The following is a 21,850-nucleotide window of genomic DNA, read 5'->3' as shown; positions in this document are numbered from 1 at the left end:
GAGTGTGGATTGGAATCCCACATCTGCTGTTGACTCGCTGTGTGACTCTGGGAGACGCTTAACCTCTCACAGACTCGGTTTCCTCATTTGTAATATGGGGATGAGAAGAGCACCCATCTCACTTGGCTACTGAGAAGAGTTTGTGTGTTGTCTAGTGCTTTGTGATGGTCAAATAAACATTAGCAATTGCTATTAACTTTCGTTTCCATGGGGCCTTTACAAAATGCTTCCCTGGTCTCTGGGAGCATCATCTCCACTCCTCGTGCCCTGGGGGCAGTTGGGTGGCACAGCATAAGGTAAGGCTGAACAGGATACATTATACAGAGCCAACCAACCAGAGTGCCTGAGAAGCATCGGAGCCAAGTTCTACGGAGGCCGTAAGGATGGTGTGCCTCACACAGGGAGCAGTAGGAGCAAAGGTGCGGAGGAAGATGGGGGAGGGCTGTGTTAATAAGATGAGGGACCCCAGTTCAACACCTTCCCCCCTCCTCCAGCTTAGATCGTGCACTGAGACCCAAAGGGGATAAGTCCCACAGGTAACAAATGATAGAGCTCAGACTTGACCCCAGGTCATCTGACTCAGAATCTAGAACTCTTTCCACTGTCCCATACGGAGAACGGAGAGCATTGAATGCATAAGGGAGAGAGAGGGGAGGGTGGAGCCAGCTTGGATTCACTCTTGAATATGGACAGGGCCATATCTCATACTTCTTTGACTCTGGAATTTAGAACATTATTCTGCACATGACAGGCGCTCCGTGAATGAAGGTAATGACACAAAGAACACCAGCTATTGTTGTTCAGTCACTTCTGACTCTTGGCAACCCCATTTGGAGTTTTCTTGGCAGAGATAATGCAGTGGTTTTGCCGTTTCCTTCTCCAGCTCATTTTACAGATGAGGAAACTGAGGCAGACAGGATGGAGTGACTTTCTCAAGGTCATACAGCTAGCAAGTGTCTGAGGCCAGGAAGATGCATTTTCCTGACTCCAGGCCCCAGAACTCTATCCACTGTGCCACCAAACTGATTGGATTCGATTACAGCAAATCCCAAGGTAGTTTTGGCTGCCTTAGAATTTTACTCTATTGAATGTGCCTTGAAATTCATAGATCACTGCTTGGTTCTTGGATAGCTTTGTGGTAGATATTTTTTTCCACCACAAAGGGATTTGATTTATAGGATAACTCTAGGAAAGGCCATTCAAGATCCTGCCATTCTCCACAGGTAGCACCCCATCCCTGTCGTGGCCCAGGAATGCCACTTGGCTTTCTTCATCCTCAGTTTTTCTGGCTGCAAAGTGGAGAGAACAGAAGCCTGTGGAGAGACTTAGTGTGTGAGATTCTCTGCTGCCCTTTGAGGGTGGTTGACTCCACTGGGGTTTCCCAGGAAAGAGAGCAGATGCCCATCAACTAGGGAATATCTAAACAAATTGTGGTACTTGAATGTAATGACATCTTACTGTGCTGTAAGAAATTACGGATTTGATAAGTACAGAGAAGCATGGAAAGACATAGGGGCTGATAGAGAATGAAATAAAGTAGGGCCAGAAAAACACACACAGTGACTTCTACAACATAAATGGCTGGATTAACGACGGAACCAGTGAAATCAAATGATATAATTAAATTGGCCAAAAAAGAGAAGAAGGCCCTTTCTCCTCCCTTCTTTGTAGAGGTGGGTGGCTATTGGGGTGGAACACTACATATTGTGTCAGATTTTTTTGATATGTTTTTTAGTTTTGTCAGACTATTCTTTTAAATAAATTGTATTGCTATATTTTGTTCAGAGTTAGGGTCAAAATACCATAACTTTCTCCAGTATCCCTTCACTTAGTGTCATCCCATTAACCAAGAATTTTTTAAAAGAAAAATACAAAGGGGGAGGAGAGGAAAAACCCAACAAAAATGACCAATACATTGGAAAAAAGTCCGATGTGATGGTACCCATGATCCACCCCTTCCCCCATTCCTGCAAAATGAAGTTGTTTTCCCTCTCTTTTTTTTTATTCTTTATTACAAGGGATTGTTTTCTGGGAGGCAGAGGAAGAGAAGGGAAGGGGAAGAATACATTGGGAAGTAATATAGTAATAAAACAGATCAACAAAATTTATTTTTCAAATCAAAAGGTGTATAATAAATGAGCTATTTTTTGAGCCACAGCCAAAGCCAAACAAAAGAAGAAATCTCCTAGAAACCACGTCTCAGATCAGCGTCCTCTACCCTTGGAATATGTGCGCGTGCAGACTGTGCACCCCTGGAGAGGCCTTCCCAGAGCCAGTAAAGGATGCTCCGAGTCACATTGACTCGTTTCCCCATTTTTATGGAAGAAATAAGACATGGAAGGTTTGCACAAGGACTTAGTGGAAGAGGAGAGGGAGGGAGCGCTGCCCATGGATCCATTCAATCTTGGCTCGTCTTTGGCCCTTGGTCCAAGGGCCGGACTGAGAGACCACAACCAGGATGCACCAAGAAAGATGGAAATTGGCTAAGGAAATTCAGGAGAGCTGGTATGGTATCATTTCCTCCCCAGGCAAAGTTCCTCCTTGGGCTGGATTATTGTTGACCAATGACACGTTTGAATAAAATGGAGGATCAACTCCTTGTTGAGGGATGATCACCGGATGTACTATTTGAGCCGGGGTTGCAACTGGAGGCACCTGAAACAGAGAGAAGAGAAAGGATGCCGGGGGGTCTCCTTCACTCCCTGGGACCATCTTGAGGCTATGTCTTGGTTGATCTCTGGACCAAGAGAAGGAGGAGAAGTCATTGACTCCTGAGATGGAGAGAATCCCGGGCCTCACCTGGTTGGTCTGGCAGCAAGCCATTCGGCATCCAGAATGGGAGATCATGGAGGTGATGACAAACTCCAGGATGGAAAAGAGGAGCAACATGGAGGAAATCCCTCTTCCTGTAGACTAAAAGCAGAAAAAAATAGGGGACATCCTCTCTGGAGGCGTTTGATACATGCAACTTTGATCTCCAGAGAGACAAGCATTACCCCTCTCTGACCCCTCTCATTTTACAAAGGAGGAAATGGAGGCCCAGAGAAAGGCAGGGACTTGCTTGGGATCACACGGGTCATAGTAGGTCTGTTTCTTTATCTGTAAATCGAGGGGATGATGGTAGAGTTCAGCAATTCTTCACCATTTTTATTCCATGGGCTCCTTCTCAAGACCAAATCTTTAAATTCCTCTAAATTCCCCAAATACATAGGATTATAGAGGAAACCAATCATATTGGAATTAAGCTATTAATTATTAATTAAATATTTTAATGATCAATGAAATATTTTTAAAAAGTTCATGGGTCTCAGGTTGAGAACCCCTGGTAGAGCAAATAGAAAGAGGGCTAGATTTGGAGTCACAGGGCTTGTGTGATTGAATATGGGCTCTTTTACCATGTGGGTGAGTCTGATCCCTCCTTGGTCTGGGCCTTCATTTTTGGAGAATGAGGCAGCTAGGTGGCACCGTGCATGGAGTGTTGGACTTGTAGCCACGAAGATCTGAGTTCAGATCCTACCTCAGATACTGCCTGCATGATCTTGGACATTTAACCTTTCTGTGCCTCAGTTTCCCCATCTGTAAAAGGGGTACAATAACAGCACCTACTCTACAGGATTGTTGTGAGGATCGAATGAGAATATTTGTGAAGTGCTTTGCAAACCTCCTGGTGCTAAGTAAATGCCAGATATCATGATGATTAAGGGGGGTTAGGCAGGCTGCCTTCTAAGGCCCCTCTAAGCTTGAAATCTGCAGTCCTTGAATCATAAGATAGTTTGAGGAGGGAGAGAAGCTTGGCCACCAAGTCTTTGGGGGCTCTTGGCCTTTCTCTCCCCAGCTCTTCTATCTATGGGGGCAGAGGCTTTCCTGGGAATTGGCATTGAATGTTGGCCCTTCCCCAGGTGGATAGTGCAGCTGGCCCCTAAGGAAGCCCCTGCTGGTGGTTCTAAGCTGGCTGCTCTCTCGGGAATGGGCCCCTCCATTGCTCCCTAACAGGAAACCTTCTATCTCTGGGTAAATCAGAGGTGACCCTGGAACAGGGCATGGTGGCTTAGATGGGGGTCAGACAGTAGGCCTTGTCTGTCCTGTGGCTCAGTTACTGGTCAGCCATGTCAGCTTGGTTAAGTCACCCCTCCTGGGACACAGTGTTGCCATCTACAAAACGAGGGGATTGGACTAGAAGACTTGGAAGGTCAGATCTCTCCCAGCTCTGACATCCTTTGTTCTAAGGCCCCTCCTAGCTCTGACATTCCCTGTTCTAAGGCCCCTCCCAGCTCTGACATCCCTGTTCTAAGGCCCCATCCCAGCTCTGACATCCTCTGGTCTAGGGCCCCTCCCAGCTCCAATATTATATGCTCTTTGTTCTAAAGGCCCTTCCCTTAGACATTCTATCATTCTAAATTCAACTAGAAGAGAGAACACAGAAAGTCACAATAGGAGGATTGCAGAAGGGGGAGTCAAGTAGCACCCTGAATAGTATGATTTGGAAGCTGTTCAGTGACAGTTCTGATTTTTGGAAAAGAAGCAGTTCAGAAATCACTCTTGTCATGTGCTAGTTCACTTTGGTGCAAGGGTGCAAGGGAACCATTCATCCTGATGAACCAAAGGACCACGAGTTCCACTTGAGGCTGTAGGGACTCAGGAAAATCTTGATACTCACCACACCGCTGTAGTAGTAGTAGTGGTGAGGCTCATCATAGAGATCTTTTCCCCACAAGTTACTTAGCTCTGTGATGAGAAGGATGATACCTATAACTGAGAAGATGGCGCTGACAATATTCATTCCCACGCTTCCATTTACCTGAAAAAGACACAAGGAGGGTCATGGGAAAGGGGAATTGGTATGGATGGGAGGAGAGGCGCAGTGATTGTGTTTGTGTGTTAGTGTGTGTATATGTGTTTGTGTATGTTTATGTGTACGTGAGTGCGTGTACTGCAGCAGGGCTAAAGCCAATCAGACGCCCCTCTTAAATCCAATATGGTGAGCCCTCAGAGCTGGGGAGGGGGTGGGGAGGACCAGCCACCTAAGGAGGCTTGAATCAGCCCAGGTGGGGAACGGAGCAGGTCCAAATTTCCTTCCAAGTCAGCAGTAGGATCAGGCTGCATTTCCAACCCGGGTAAGACACAGTTTTCAGAAAAAAGGCTAGGATGGGGAAGACTCAGGTTCATAATAGCCCATATGAAGAAGAGCCGGGGGTTTGGCTGGAGCCCCAAGTGCCAATGCTGATGTTAGGCTGTGCTGAGAGGGGCCATTTCCAGGAGGAAGATGATGGTGCCCAAGCTGTCTTCTCTGGGGTCTGAAGCGCTGTTGTTGTTATCCTGCATTCTTGAAGAGGACCATGACATGCCAGTGAATTGGATTTAAGTGAGGCAGGGCCAAAGTCACCAGCCTCACTTTTTCCTCTGGAGCCATCTGGGTCCAGTGGCCATTCCTAGATCGGGGTGACTGGAGATAGCCCTTGCTCTGCAGTGTGAAGGGCTAGGAAGGCATTGAGAAATTTCAGTAGGTCTGGAGAAGAGTAGCCACCATGATGTTGGAACTGAAGATGGTGTCATATGACAAGTGGTTGGAGGAACTCTCATCTGGAGAAGAGAAGGCTTAGGCGGGACAATACAGATGTCATGTATTTGAAGAGCTCACATGGGCAAGCCAGAGTGATCTTGTCCTGCCTGTCTCTAGAGGGCAAAGTGAGGAGGAACAGATGCCACTGTGCGGAGGGAAGCCTTGGCTCAATTCAAAGAAAAATTTCCTAACAAGCAGAAGTCCCTCACAGGGTGGGGAGCCAAGATGGAGGCTGGAAAGCAGCGACTTGCATCAGCTAACCCACAAGGATGCTCCAAACACCTATAAAAAATGTCTCTGAACAAATTCTGGAGCTGCAGAACCCACAAAATAGCAAAGGGAAGCAGGGTTCCAGCCCAGGAGAGCCTGGATGGTCGCTGGGAAGGGTCTATTGCACAGAGCTGGGAGCGGAGTGGAGCACAGCCCAGCCTGCACTGTGCCAGGACCAACCAGACTGGGAGCTGGGTGGAACAGGCCCTAGCACCCTGAATCAGTGAGCTGTGGCAGTTACCAGACTTCTCAACCCACAAACGCCAAAGACAACAGAGCAGGTTAGTGGGAAAAGCTGCTAGGACAGAGTGAAAAGAGTTTGCATTTGGCCACTGGCTCAGGGGTGGCAGAGGTGGTGCAGCTCTGAGGCTGCTTCCAGAGCTACAGCTGCAGTTGCTTTTGGCCCCAAGCCCACCTGGTGGGAGGAATTAAGTAGCAGATACAGCAGGAGTGCAAAGCCTGCTTTGCCCAGCCTGAATCTGGGCCACAATCCTGGTTGGTGGTTCTTGGGGGAGAAGGAGCACTGGTATGGCAGAGCTTGCCATGTAGAAGTAGCTCTGAAAATAGCAGCGCAGCCCCTCAAGCTTGGGACAAAGCACTCTCTACAAGCAGTCATACCCTGACAAAAAACCCAAGGGTTAAGTAGTTGGCTGGGAGCATGGACAGGCAGTGAAAACGGCCTCAGATTCAGACTCTGGAATCATTTTTTGGTGACAAAGAAGAGCAAAACAGAAGTCAACAAAGTGAAAGAGCCAACATCAAAAGCCTCCGAGGAAAATATAAATTGATCTCAGGCCATGGAAGAGCTCAAAAAGGATTTGGAGAAGCAAGTAAGAGAAGTAGAGGAAAAATTGGGAAGAGAAATGAGAGTGATGGGAGAAAACCATGAAAAACAAGTCAATGACTTGCTAAAGGAGACCCAAAAAATACTAAAGAAAATAACGCCTTAAAAAATAGACTAACTCAAATGACAAAAGAGCTCCAAAAAGCCAATGAGGAGAAGAATGCCTTGAAAGGCAGAATTAGCCAAATGGAAAAGGAGGTCCAAGAGGCCACTGAAGAAAATACTACCTTAAAAATTAGATTGGAGCAATTGGAAGCTAATGACTTTATGAGAAACCAAGATATTATAAAACAGAACCAAAGGAATGAAAACATGGAAGACAATGTGAAATATCTCCTTGGAAAAACCGCTGACCTGGAGAATAGATCCAGGAGAGATAATTTAAAAATTATTGGACTACCTGAAAGCCACGATCAAAAAAAGAGCCTAGATGTCATCTTTCAAGAAATTATCAAAGAGAACTGCCCTGATATTCTAGAGCCAGAGGGTAAAATAGAAATTGAAAGAATCCACTGATCACCTCCTGAAAAAGATCCCCAAAAGAAAACTCCTAGGAATATTGTTGCCAAATTCCAGAGCCCCCAGATCAAGAAGAAAGTATTTCAAGCAGCCAGAAAGAAATAATTTGAGTATTGTGGAAACAAAATCAGAATAATACAAGATCTAGCAGCTCCCACATTAGGGGATTGAAGGGCTTGGAATATGATATTCAGGAGGTCAATGGAGCTAGGATCAAAACCAAGAATCACCTACCCAGCAAAACTGAGTATCATGCTCCAAGGCAAAATACAGATTTTTCAATAAGAGGACTTTCAAGCTGTCTCAGTGAAAAGACCAGAGCTGAATACAAAATTTGACTTTCAAACACAAGAATCAAGGGAAGCATGAAAAGGTAAACAAGAAAGAGAAATCCTAAGGGACTTACTAAAGTTGAACTGTTTTGTTTACATTCCTACATGGAAAGATGATGTGTATGATTCATGAGACCTCAGTATCAGGGTAGCTGAGGGGAATATACATACATACATATATATATATATATATATATGTGTGTGTGTGTGTGTATATATATATATATATATATATATATATATATATACATAGACAGAGGGCACAGGGTCAGTTGAATATGGAGGGATGATATCTAAAAAGATAAAATTAAAGGATGAGAGAGGAATATATTGAGAGAGGGAGAAAGGGAGAGATAGAATGGGGTAAATTATCTCACAAAAAAAGTGGTAAGAAAAAGCAATTGGTTGGGAGAGAAGAGGGAGCAGGTGAGGGGGAATGAGTGAATCTTGCTCTCATCAGATTTGAGGAGGGAGTAACATACACACTCAGTTGAGTATCTTACCCCACAGGAAAGAAGGAGGAAGAGGATAAAAAGAAGGGAAGATAGAAGCGAGCATAGATAGGGGGAGGAGGTAATCAAAAGCAAACACTTTCAAAAAGGGACAGGGTCAAGGGAAAAAATTGAATAAAGGGGGATAGGATAGAAGGGAGCAAAATATAGTTAGTCTTTCACAACATGAGTATTGTGGAAGGGTTTTACATAATGATAAATGTGTGGCCTATGTTGGATTGCTTGCCTTCTTAGGGAGGGTAGGTGGGGAGGGAAGAGCGAAGAGAATTTGGAACTCAAAGTTTTAAAAGCAGATGTTCAAAAAAAAAAAGATGTTTTTGCATGCAACTGGTAAATAAAATGTACAGGCAGTGAGGCACAGAAATCTCTCTTGCCCTACAAGAAAGTAAGGGAAAAGGGGATGGGGAAGGGAGTGGGGTGACAGAAGGGAGGGCTGACTGTGGAATGGGGCAATCAGAACATATGCCATCTTAGAATGGGGGGATGGTAGAAATGGGGAGAAAATTTGTAATTCAAAATCTTGTGGAAATCAATGCTGAAAATTAAAAATATTAAATAAAAAAAATGTAGATACTTAAAAAAAAAAGAAGTCCCTCACAATTGAATGCACTGCCTTGAGAAGTTCCCTCAAGACCTCCAGGTAGAGACTGGATAATCCTTGTTGGGGAGGCTGTAGATAAGATTCCCTGGTTGAGTCTACCTTGGACCAGCTGAACTACCCAAGTGCTCCTAGCCCTGAAGCCATGCCATTCTCAAGGGAGGAAAGTCATGGGATGCTGCTCAAGCTTCAGTGGGGGAGTGTGCATTTGTATTAGTGTTGGAGAGAATGTGTGAGAGGATGTGGGCATCACGGAGGGTGTGTATGTGACCATTTGAGTGGGCAGTGTGCAGGTGTGTGTACAAGTGAGGCTTGTCAATACTACAGGATAGTATATGTGAGTGTGTATAAATGAATGTGTTTGTATAAAGACATGTGTATGAGAACACGTGTAGGACGTGTGCGTGTGTATGAGAACACGTGTAGGACGTGTGCGTGTGTATGAGAACACGTGTAGGACGTGTGCGTGTGTATGAGAACACGTGTAGGACGTGTGCGTGTGTATGAGAACACGTGTAGGACGTGTGCGTGTGTATGAGAACACGTGTAGGACATGTATGTGTGTGTGAGAGAATGTTTTTCTGTTCCCAGCACCTCTCTTAGCGCCTTCCACAGAGTAGACGTTTTAACAAAATCTTTATTGAATTGAGTTGAATGAAAGGTCCCTTTCAAAAGAGAGTCTGCAATTCTAGGCTGAGTAGGAGACACTTCTGAGGGGAATGGAAGCTTCTTAAGGATAGGAACAATTCTGGATTTGTCTTCATACCCTCAGTGCCTAGCATAGCTCTTGGCACATGGTAGGCATTTAAAACTCAAATATGTATGTATCTGTGTATGTGTGTCTCATTGTCAAGTGCACATGATCTTTCATAGTGACTCACATGTATACGCATACTAACATATGCACACCCACACATACACCTACACACATTCTACACAAGTGAGTGGCTGAATGAATTAAAAAGTATTTGTTAAATACCTTCTCTGTGCCAGGCACCATGCCCAGTGAGTGTATGCACACACACACACACACACACAGAGTACCCCCTCCCTTTCCCCACAGCCCTCTTCTCAGTCCACGTATCTATCCCCCAGCCTTTGCTGCAGCCCATTGATCCCAAGATGAGCTCAGCTGGTCCTACTTACTTGGCATCGAGTGACTGGTGCCTTCTGGGCTGACACAGAAAAAGATCCAGAAATGATAAACTGGCACAAAGGAAAGAGGGTGTGTTAGCAAGAGGTCAGAGAGCAGGTCTGATGGCGCAGGACTGGAGGTGGAGGGGTCATCTCTATTATAATCCTTTCTCTTATAATCCTTATTATAATCCTTTCTCTTCATCCACCTAGGAAGACACACAGTTGGAATGATCCCAGTTCCTTAGCACATAGGACAGGGAGAGGTGGACTAGGTGCTCCTTCAGTGAATATCCTCCCCCCACCCCAGCCCATTCCATTCCTTCTCCAGGGGAGGAGGTTGTTGTTGAGTTGTTTTTCAGTTGAGTCTGACCCTTTGTGGTCCCATTTGGGATTTTCTTTGCAAAGATACTGGTTTGCCATTTCCTTCTTCAGCTCATTTGACAGATGAGGAAACTGAGGCAAACAGGGTGAAGTGACTTGCCCAGGGCCACACAACTAGTGTCTGAGGCTGGGTTTAAACTCAGGAAGCTGAGTTTTCTTGACTTCAGGTCCAGCAGTCTATACACTATGGTGACTTCATTCCTCCCTGGCTACTCCTTGCACGCCCTGCCCCACTGTGGCATGAGGAGTGCTATTTGTGCCTACCTGGCCCCAAAATACCTACTTGAAGGGGCAATGGGATTTTAACTCACATTTTGTCTGCTTCAGGGTATTTGGAAACGTCTGGAGGAACGACTGGCTTCTTGTTCATTTTTTATCCAAACGTTTCCATAGATATAGGGTAACCTCTTCAGCTACTCACTGCTACTTTTCTCTTCAGCTTTGTCGTCCTCCCTGACCAAGGGCTAAGAGCACTGTCTCAGGAATCAGAGGATCTCTGTTTGAATCCAGTTCTATCGCTTACTACATGGATGACCTTGGATATTACTTAATCTCACTGGTTCTCAGTTTTCCCCACAGGACTAAATGGACTCTAAGAATCCTTCAGCTCTATATCTTTTAACCCATGACCCAGCCGGAACGTAAGCACCCTGAGGGCATGTGCTGGGTTTCTCTATATGCCCAGCCTCTCTGGCAGTGCTAAGTGCTTCAAAATGTGTGTTCAATGAAATTTTATCATGTGACAATAAGAAGAGGAAAGGTTAAGGATGGGAATAGAGAAGGAAAAGGGTTGGGGGAGAGACAGAGACAGAGACAAGGAGAAAACTGAAGATGGAAGGATGGGCAGTGAGATGAGAAAGGAATTTAAATCCATTTGACAAACATTTATTAAATAGCTGTGCAGTGCAGGGCGCTCTGAGGATACACAGATAGTTCTGCCTCCTAAAATATCCTTCATTGTTACATTACCTGGGACCTGACTGGCATCCTCCCTCCATTCTTGCCCTCATTAAGTTTTTCTGTGCCCTGTAGCTTTCGTAGGGGTCTATTAGTATACAATTCTTGCATTTGACAATAATTTTATTTACAAGAATGCTTTCAATTTGTTGATATTTGTTAATATTAATAGCAATAGTAAATAGCAATTTACTTACTGAAAGTCCTCCCCAGAAGGGATACCCTCCCACAACAGAGATTGAAAAGTATCCCCAAGTCATCGTAATTACTAGAACAGCCCCAAAGCCAATGTGTATCAGTCCAATCAAGATCTGGATGGCCTGTCAGGGGAGAACACAATTAAGACAGATTTCATTCAGATGAATTTAACCTCTTAGGTCTTGGATGCCCCCCTTCCACACATTGCCTCCCCCCGCCCTATGCAAACCATTTGCCACCATTTTCAAAGGACACAGATTTTTGCAAAGGAGGGAATCTAAACTCTTGTGTTCTTCAACTCCCACTTTTCCCACTGACTTTTAATGAGGCTTTCTTTGAGGAAGTTTGGTTGTGCACCATTTTATGACCTCTTTCATTCTTTTTTGTCCCTTTATTTCTGAAAGGAGGCATTCCATTCTTGGAATCCATTAATAACTACACCAATTTAGTAAACTTTAGTTAAGCACATATTCAGTCTTAATATATCTCCAGGACTCTAGCCCCATATTTCTAGTTTGCATCTACAATTCTGCCTGGTTTCTACTCCATGGAACAAGATAGCCCTGCCAAGATAAGCTCGTCACTTCTAATCTCATCATGATGCTGCTAACTCAAGCCTGGGCTTGTCCTTCAGCCTCTTCTTTCCTGAGACCCTAGAGCTAGAGGGTGCAATATCAAATTCCTCCCAAAGCCTTCCTTTATAGGAGGCAGACATTGGACTTTCAGATCATTCCACTTTGCATCTGCTCTTCTGCTTTGCTTTAACTCCATGGAACAAGATGCCCCCATGCCAGGTACCCCCTGGTGTCCCCACCTTGCTTGCCTGTGTCCTTTTGTGTGCAGTCTTCTCCCATTAGATTGTAAGCTTCTTGAGGGCAGAAGACTCTTTCTTTTTCTTATTTGTATCCTTAGCACTTAGCACAGTGCCTAACACATAAAAGGCTCTGAATAAATGTTTATTGTTCCCCCCTGGATCACTGCCTTGTTTTGGTGGAGGGGCTTGGGTAGCTCAATGAAAGTATGACATAAGGCTTGCAGGATAACCCAAGATGGCCAGGTCATAGTGGAGAATTCTGATCCACTGGAGAAGGAAATGGCAAATCACTCCAGTATCTTTGCCAACAAAATCCCATGGACAGTACTAAAATGATAAGGGATGACATCAGAAGATGAGCCCCTCAGGTCGGAAGGTGTCCAATATGCTACTGGGGAAGAGCAGAGGACTTTTTGTTAAGGAGACTTGTTCTGTGAAGTTTGGATTCAGTCAAAAAGCTGCACTTGAGGACCTAGAGGGCCACATGTGGCCTCGAGGCCACAGGTTCCCCACTCCTGCTCTATACAGTCAGTTAAAACAAGACTTGAAGCTTACTGTGATTCAGATCATGAACTTCTTATTGCAAAATTTAGACTTAAAGTGAAGAAAGTAGGGAAAACCATCAGATCATATAGGTGTGACCTAAGTAACATCCCTTATGAATATGAAGTGGAGGTGATAAATACATTTAAAGGATTAGATCTGGTAGATAAAGAGCCTGAAGAACCATGGACAGAAGTTCACAATATTGTACAGAAGGCAGCAACAACAACCAAAAAAATTCCAAAGAAAAAGAAGAGCGAGAAAGCAAAATGGCTGTCTGATGAGGCTTTACAAATAGCTGAGGAAAGAAGGAAAACAAAAGATAAAGGAGAATGGGAAAGATATGCCCAACTAAATATGGAATTCCAGAGAATAGCAAGGAGAGATAAGGAGGTTTTCTTAAATGAGCAATGCAAAGAAGTAAAAGAAAACAATAGAATGGGAGCGAGATCTCTTTAAGAAATCAGAGATATCAAGGAAACATTTCATGCAACAACCGGGATGATAAAAGGCAAAATGGTAGGGATTTAACAGAAGCAGAGGAGGTTAATAAGAGATGTCGAGAATACACAGAAGAACTATTCCAGAAAGATCTTAACATCACTGATAACCTCTTAACAACACTGATAAGCACAATGGTGCGGTTACTGATCTAGAGCTAGACATCCTGGAGAATGAAGTCAAGTAGGCCTTGAGAAGCATTGCTAATAATAAGGCTGGTGGAGGGGATGGCATTCCAGCTGAGCTATTTAAAATTCTAAAAAATACTGCTGCTAAAGTGCCAAACTCAATATGTAGCAAATTTGGTAAACTCAACAGTGGCCGATGGATGAAGAAAGAAAAATTTATGTCATAGTCCTAAAGAAGGGCAAGGCCAAAGGATGTTCAAATTACTGAACAGTTGTACTCATTCATTGCTTCAGCAATATGTGAACCAAGAATTACCATAGGAGTAGGCTTGTTTTCAAAGAGGCAGAGGAACTAGAGACCAAATTGTCAGCATTTACTGCATTATGGAGAAATCAAGGGAGTTCCAAAAAACCAAAATATCTACTTCTGCTTCCTTGACTACTCTAAAGCCTTTGACTGTGTGGATCACAACAAAATGTGGCAAGACCTCAAAGAGATGGGAGTGCCAGATCATCTTACTTGTCTCTTGAGGAACTTATATTCGGGCCAAGAAGCATAAGTTAGATCTGAACATGGAACAACTGATTGGATTAAAATTGTAAAAGGAGTATGACGAGGTATACTATCAATTTATTATTTAACTTATACACAGAGTACATCATATGAAATGCCAGGCTGGATGAATCAAAACTAGAATTAAAGTTGCTGGGAGAAATATCAACAATCTCAAATATACAGACAATACACTCTGATGGCAGAAAGTGAAGAGGATTAAGAAGCCTATTGATAAGGCTGAAAGGGGATTATAAAAGCTAGTTTGAAGCTTAACATCAAAAAAACTCTAAGATCTTGGCAACTGGTCCCAACACTTCTGGCAAATAGAGGTAGAAGAAATGGAAGCAGTGTCAGATTTTATATTCTTGGGCTCAGAGATGCTTGCAGACAGTGACTGTAGCCATGAAATTAAGACATTTGCTCCTTGGAAGGAAAGCTATGACAAATCTGGACAGCATGCTAAAAAAGTAGAGACATCACCTTGCCATCAAAGGTCCATTTAGTCAAAGCTGTGGTTCTTCCAGTGGTAAATGTATGGCTATGAGAATAGGACTATCAGGAAAGCTAAGCATCACAGAATTAATGCTTTAAAATTGTATTGGAGAAGACTTCTGAGAGTCAAGGAGATCAAAGCAGTCAATGCTAAAGAAATTATTTCAGTGTATATATAGAGCCTGTAGCAGAATGCACTATCTTGGGGTGGGGAGAGGGGAGAGATGGGGAGGAAATTTGGAACTCAAAATCTTATGGAAGTGAATGGTGAAAACTAAAAATAAATAAATTAATTAATTTTTAAAAAGAAATTAATTCAGGCTATTCATTGGAATGTCAAATACTGAAGCTGATGTGTAAGTACTTTGGCCACATAATGAGAAAACAGGACTCATTGGAAGAGACCCTTCTACTGGGAAAGATTGAAGACAAAAGAAAAAGGGGATGGCAGGGGTAAGATGGATAGATAGTTTCATGGAGATAATGAATGTGAATTTGGGCAGAATTTGAGAGATAGTGGAGGACAGAAAGGCCTGATGTGCTATGGTCCTCAAGGTCATGAAGAGTTGGACACAAATGAATGATTCAACAACAAAATAACAAAGGAAGTTGAATATTGCCACTTTCCTGTCAGACAACTTTTCCTCAAACAATTAATCAAGAAGAATTTATTAAGAACCTATTATATAGTGGGGACTCTGTCAGGCACTGAGAATACAAAGATAAAAATTAAACAGTATTTGTCATGAAGGAGTTTGTCTTTTATAAAAAAAGACAGCATGCATGTATATGAGTATATACAAACACTTTAAAAATAAATATAAGGTGATTTTGTGAATGAGGCATTAGAGGTTGGGAAGACCAGGAAATGACCTAGGAGGTGGAGCTTGGGCTGAGCTTTGGTCAAAATTAAGGATTCTTAGAGGTGGGGGTGAGGAGAGAGTGCATTCCAGGCATACAGACAGCCTGTGCTAATGAAGATAGGACATTGAGTTTTATGTGTGAGGAACAGCAAGAAATCCAGTTTAGTCAGACTGAATCATCCTGGAAAGGTAGGTTGTAACCAGAGCGTGAAAGGCTTTAAATGCCAAACACAGCAGTCTGTATTTGATCCTAGAGGTTTATTGAGTAAGGGAGTGACACGGCCCATCCTTTACTTCAGGAACATCAATTCAACAGCTATATGAATGATAGATTGAAGAGGGTTGAAATTGCAGATAGAGACACTAGTTTGGAGACTACTGCAACAAGATGGGAGGTGACAGGGTAGTGGCCTTCTGATGAGAAAGAAGGGGGACAGAGTTGAGAAATGCTACGGAGGTGGAGCTTACAAGACTTGGAAACTAATTCTCTATGGGTGGTGTGGGAGAATGCAGGGTTGGGGATGACTCACCAGCCTCTCAGTAAGCTTCATACTAGCAAAAGTGAAACCTGTAGGTTTCTACCTCTTCTGGAGCTCCAGTCAGCTCCAGTTTCTCCTGTATGTCCCTGGGTTTTGCCCTGAATTACAGTCCTGAAAAGAAAACTGTCTGGTCCACAGGATGAATTTCCTGATCTGTGCAAGACAGAAAAATGGTAGGTGGTTATGGGAGGAAGCAGTGAGGTTTATAATAAAAGAAGCCCTTGATCTGGAGTCAGGAGAGACCTGCGTTTAAATCCTATCTTAAAAACTGACTAGTTGTGTGGCCCTGGGAGAATCACTTAACCTTCTTCACCATTAGTTTTCTCATTTATAAACTGAGCAGAATAGCACCGAAACTGATTATGGCCAAATACCCTACAATGAAGCTGGTGTAGCAAAGGCTCCCACAGCTATATGGGCTCTACTCTTGCAAGGAGTTGGCCAGTCTGGCCCAGAAGTCTAGCCTTGACTGAACTCTGCCAAAGTAGTTTAGCCTCAGTTTTACTGCCTTTGAAGGAGCAGGCAGCAGGCAGCTGGTCTTTGGATGGCCCTTCAGGCTTCTCTCTAGCAGCAGCTATTACATGGACAGTTCTAAGGTGCTGAACTAGGATCAGTAAGGGGAAATTTCAGAGGCAGATTTTCGCCTGATGGCAGGAAAGACTTTTTCACAGTTAGAGGAAAAGTAAGATGGGTTGTGTGGGTGGCAGAGCAATAATGAGGCTCCAGTGAGTATCAAGCTTGTCTTGGTCAGAAGTGGAAAAAATCTGGACAGAATTTTCTTGGGGTTTATTGAGTTAGCTATCTTCACTGGCAAAGGGAGCCCCATCTTCACTGGCAAAGACTCTCCAAAGTGAGTTTACATGGGGCTTTTAGATACTTAAATAACAAAGAAGGGGAAAGGTTCAGGCAAAGGGGGTTCAAGAGAGGATGTTGCAAAAGCTGGCTGATTAGAAAAGATACACATGACTTAAGTGGTCAAGCTGGTTTCCAGAATCGGGGAACCTTTGCAGTCTCCCAGAACAGATGATATTACAACAGGGTGTTCTTGTGGAGGGATCACAGAGTGGGGAGTTTGGCCAGAAGGGTCTCTGATTGGTGAACCAAAGCTTAATACAAGATAGAAGGAACTGTGTTCAGTTCACCAAGATGAAGGGAGTTGTATGCAGTTTGTAATCCACAGCTGCCTCAGGAGTTTTCAAGACTTATTCTTGGGAGTGTCATTTGGAGACTTCTCACCCAGGTTTGGGCTCCACCAGATGGTTTGAGTGGTACCTTCCAACTCTGAGATTGTGGTATCCTGGTATTCCTTTGCCTGCTGGTTGATGGAGCAGTCGTACCAGCAGGCATGTGCCATCAACTGTGGCACCCAGCTCTCACAGCTTCTGCCATATGAATGGTACATCTCTCACTTTTATGTTCCCAGGTGAGCTGTCCATCGGCAGTTTTGAAACCATTGACCTAAATGCCCGATTTTGTGTGCCCCAAATGATCAACAGTGTGTATTCACCGATGGCAGCTAGGTGGTGCATAAAACACCAGGCCTGAAGTCAGGAAGACTCATTTTCCTGAGTTCAGTTCTGGCCTCAGATACTAACTTTGTGACCCTGGGCAAGTCACTAAACTGATTTCCCAAGTTCCTCAATGATCCAAATGATCAGGAGAAGGAAATGGCAAACCACTCCAGCATCTTTGCCCAGAAAACCCAAACTGAGGTCATGAAGAGTTAAACACACCTAAAACAACTGAACAACAAAAATGACAAATGTGGTCACTGATATTCAAAGAGAAATTCAACTCACCCCTAATACTTTGCCTTCTTTCCAGATCTTGTGTACCATATTTTCTTGCTCATAAGGTAAGGCCACTTGGGTTTGGTACCCAGGATATAGAAGAACTTGAGGATGGTTACTAGGGTACGGAGGTGGAGGAGGTGGCAGAGGAGAGACGACTTTGGGAGGCACCACAAAGACGGTGTTCAGTTCGGGGGCTGATGAACTCATTGTATCAAATTCTAGAAAAATACAACAAAGGTCATTTTGCTCAGGGAGAAATGAAGTGGGTCATCAATTTAAAATGTATTTGACCTATATGTACAATTCTGTGACTAATTGAAAACCCAAATTTGTTATAGAGTTGTGCATATATTATATCCTAATGGGGGAGTCAGCCAGGGCATATAGAAATAGATACAGTATAATTATAAAGGGAATAAATACATTCATGTATTGCTACCTAGATATACAAGGCAATTAAATACAAAGTAATTCAATATGGGGGGGGGGTCAGGAAAAGCTTCATGTAGAAGATGCTACTTCTGCATCTTAAAGGAAAAGAAGAAATTTGTGAGGAGGAGGCAAGAATGATGTGCATTCCAGGCATGGAAGGTAGGAGATGGAATTAGTCTTGCGGGACAGAAGGGATCCCAGTTTGGCTGGGTGTGGGAGGGTGAGCAATTTCCAGTGACGATGGAAAAGGAGGTTGGCCTTAGGTTGTGTAGAACTTTGAAAGCTAAACAATGATTTATATCTGATTTTAGAGGCAATAGGGAGCCAGTGGATGTGGTTGAGTAGGGGAGACCACTTTCCAAGTATGTTGTAGTGGTAATCTTTTTGGATATGGTTTGGACTGGAGGGCTACCAAGTTGCCTTCTAGCTCTGGTATTCTATGCTTCTGAGGCCCTGCTTTCTAAACAGATATAAGTTTTCAAAGCAAATCCCAAGTTGACCAGAGAAGTTTCAATCCCACTTCTGATGTATGCATCTACTATTTATCTGAACTTCCCTGGGTTTGTTTCTTTTTCTGTAAAATAAGAGGATTCAATTTCTTCCTAGATGACCTTTGAGGTCCTTTCTGGTTCCCCATCTTTGGTCTGTTTCTTCATCATCCTAAGAGCCATCAGCCCATAGACCAGAAGTGACCAATTTCATCTCCTTCCTCTGAATCACTGATACACTGAGTCAGCCTGGGACATTTCTGCTGTCGAAGCAATGACCTGCTGAGTAAACTATGTCCTCTGTGGAGGTGGAATGGGGCAAGACTAGTCAAATAAAGAACCAGGAAAAGGAAGACAATAAATTTAAAAGGAGAGGTAGCTGGAGAAGCGGTCATGTGTCAATATCTCTTTGCATAGGAGAGGAGTTGAGTGATCAGGAAGAGGAAGGCTTAAAAAGAAAAGAAAAAAAAATTGTTCCAGTGCCTTTTATCCTCTCCTTTTCTCAATCCAGATGAAATTGGAAACCCTAGCCTGGTTGTGGAGTCTTTTGTATCATTAGGAAAGGAAAAAATATTCCTCATTTAGAGTCCTCACTTCAATAGCAGACCGTAAGTTGCATCGTGTGAAAGTAAGAGAAATAAGGGCTAATACAACATAAAGGAAAGAGAACTGTTACATGAAGTTTGGAGAGCACTGGGTCCAAATTTCACCTCTGACATTTACTCACTGTTTTGAGCACGGGTGACTTGTCTAACTTCCCTTGATCCTCAGTTTCCTCATCTGTAAAAATACTTCAACCAAATTCTACCCAAATCAAAGAGGATTTTTGAAAAATTAAATTAGATCTTCCTAGATTATTTTTCATTATGGTCCTGGGATTTGAGGTCTGCCTAAATGACTCGTTTTTCTACGTCCCTATTCAATAAATACCTTTTCAGAAAATGATGCTCTTTCTCTCCAAACTATAGAAAGATTTGTGAGGTTCTCAAAGCTTTATAACCTGGCCAGGATGGGGTTATGCCCTAAGACACTGCATTGAAAGCGTGCTGAATTTATCTGTCCTTAGTTCTAAGCCTAGTTTGCAAGAATATTTAAACAAGCTAGAATCTTCAAGCTGAGAGATCAATTAGTCCCAGCCTCTCATGACACAGTGGAGGAACTGAAGTCCACAGAGAGGAACTGACATGGCTGAGGGTACACAGACAGTAACAGACAGAATCAGACCTAGAAACTATGTGTCTGGCTTCCAGGCAATCTTTGGTCATAATTCACTTCCTTCTGCATTTGCCTCTTTTAATGCCTTGGTAAATAATTTACTTCACCAGACCCCAGGCAGTGTCCACTAGGTGCCCGAAGGATCTCTCCTTGGGTTCTCCTGGGGCCTGACTACTAGAGAAGAGGACGAGCCACCGACTTTGCCATGACCCGGCCCCCCCCCTCCCCCGCCCCCACCCCGGTCATCATCCTCTTCTTCGCCACCATTACCTTGGATCATGCACAGAAGCCATAGTTAGATAAACAATACTCACTGTGTTCTATCGCTGCTGGCTGCTCTCTCTCTTCCCTCACCCGCTCTGGGTCTCCCTCGCTGCCTTCAGAGTGTGTTTACTGGAGCAATGAACTTCCAGAGTCTGAAGAGCTCATAAAGAGCTTACGCATTTAAGGAAAATCCAAAGTCTACTTCCCCTTTCCTCTATTGTCAGCAACCTGCCACAAACTAAGTTTTCCCTGCCCATATCCCTTTACCTGTATGAATGGACAGCAGCTACCTTAAATCAACATACATACATAAAATAACAAATTAACATAAATAAAACAAATACATAGGATTGAATAAGAAATTAAAACCCCTTGTCAGAAGAATGTTTTTGCTTTTCAATGCATAAAATAGAATACATAAGATTCCATAGGAAATCAAAGGTTCATGAAAATAAAGATATTAGATTTTTCCCATCCAAGTTCACTGACCCCCTGAAATCTGTCTGGGGAGCAGAGGTTATGATCCTTGTGGTATGGTATGAGTAACCTGCAGATGCTAGTTTTAAGCCAAGTCAACAACATTTTTTAAGCACCTGCTCCTCGCCACCCAAGTGCCGTACAAATATGATCTCATTTAACCCTCTTAATAACTCTGGGAGGTAGGTGACATTATTATTAATTATTTGTTAATTTTACATTATTTTACAGAAGAGGAAATTGATGTAAAAGTGAAGTAACTTGCCCAGGGTCACACAGCTAGTAAGTGTCTGAAGCCAGATTTGAACTCAGGTCTTCCTGACTCCATGGCCTGTGCTCTATCTACTGTGCCACCTGGTCCCCGCCTTCATAGAGCTTACATTCTATTGCGGGAAGACAACACATAAAGGAAAACAGAAAAGAGGACACCGGGGGAGAGATGAAGGGGGTTGGTAGAGAAAGTCTGCAGAGGCAGAGGGGCGGGTTCAAGAGAAATGAAGGTGTGGGTTGGTCTGAGCAGCCTCCTTAAAGTCGAGGTTCTGGGAAGAATGAGTTGTATTGGTAATTAGGGTGGGACTTTTTTTTTTTTTTTTTTTTTACAGTTTTCTCTTTTGGAGCATTGTTGTAATCAAGTGCCTTTGATGAGTCTGGCCTTTCTTTCTTTGATGACCTGCTTGCATCAAGGGAAAGCCTAGTTCACACGGTTTTGAGTCGCATGGTTGTGATACCCTTTGACCCTGAACAGGGTATATAAACTCAGAGATTAGCATGTTGTTTGGGGCTCTCATTCCCTGGAAGAATGTCCTGTGATTTGGCCAGATGAGACTCTGGGTAGCCTCTGGAGGCCACCCCGCTACGGCTTTGAAAACCCAGATGTTGGTGCCTTTCTCTCTGGTAACTATGTAATTCTTTGGTCAGACAGCTAGATGCCCGTCTGTTGAAAACTGTGTGTTTGCTCTGTTTATATTGTCTTTGTTCCTAATTTCTGTTTGTATTTTCTCTGAAGTTCAGGGTGCTGGCTTTTTCCCCTGAACTAAGTGAATGATATATGTGTGTTTGATTAAAGTGAGATTGTTAACCCCTTAAAGTTGATTTCCTTAGAAAAGCAGATCAAAGAACCTGTGCTAGCATCCCTCCTGTGTGCTTGTGTTGTTGGTCTTACACAGCCACAATAGCGGCAAGCAACATTGTTGTTACATGAGTCAATCCAAGGGAGAGCAAGAAGGGGCAGAAGGTGCTTCCATTGTGGGAATCCAGGGTAGAGTGATCTTTTAGGGTAAAGAAGTTTCTACAGTAGGGAAGGAAAAGTCCTGTGACAAGTCAGGGGTCCAGCCTACAGAGGGATGAAGCTGAAGAGGAAATAATACATGCTCCCTATTCCCAAGGGGTTTGTAATCCATTGGTGGGAATGTAAGCATGTAGATGATCCTGCTGTGG

The 21,850-nt window shown here is 43.5% G+C and overlaps 1 protein-coding gene across 1 annotated transcript; it reads right to left on the bottom strand.

Annotated features, from left to right (window-relative positions):
• Nucleotides 1-2,080: 2,080 nt before the first annotated feature.
• On the bottom strand, nucleotides 2,081-20,027 carry LOC118852701 (membrane-spanning 4-domains subfamily A member 8-like). Its single transcript, XM_036762384.1, has 7 exons — nucleotides 19,987-20,027; nucleotides 17,544-17,755; nucleotides 11,308-11,430; nucleotides 9,782-9,841; nucleotides 4,658-4,798; nucleotides 2,800-2,913; nucleotides 2,081-2,655 (listed from the first exon to the last, which is right to left on the bottom strand). Exons 2-7 carry the CDS (start codon nucleotides 17,742-17,744, stop codon nucleotides 2,494-2,496), a joined length of 801 nt encoding a protein of 266 aa, XP_036618279.1. The 5' UTR covers nucleotides 17,745-17,755; nucleotides 19,987-20,027; the 3' UTR covers nucleotides 2,081-2,493.
• Nucleotides 20,028-21,850: the final 1,823 nt, after the last annotated feature.

Source organism: Trichosurus vulpecula, chromosome 6 (assembly GCF_011100635.1).
Source record: "Trichosurus vulpecula isolate mTriVul1 chromosome 6, mTriVul1.pri, whole genome shotgun sequence".
Lineage (NCBI taxonomy): Eukaryota > Metazoa > Chordata > Mammalia > Diprotodontia > Phalangeridae > Trichosurus > Trichosurus vulpecula.
Note: the sequence above shows the minus strand (reverse complement) of the source record. Positions and strands in the feature narration are given on the sequence as shown.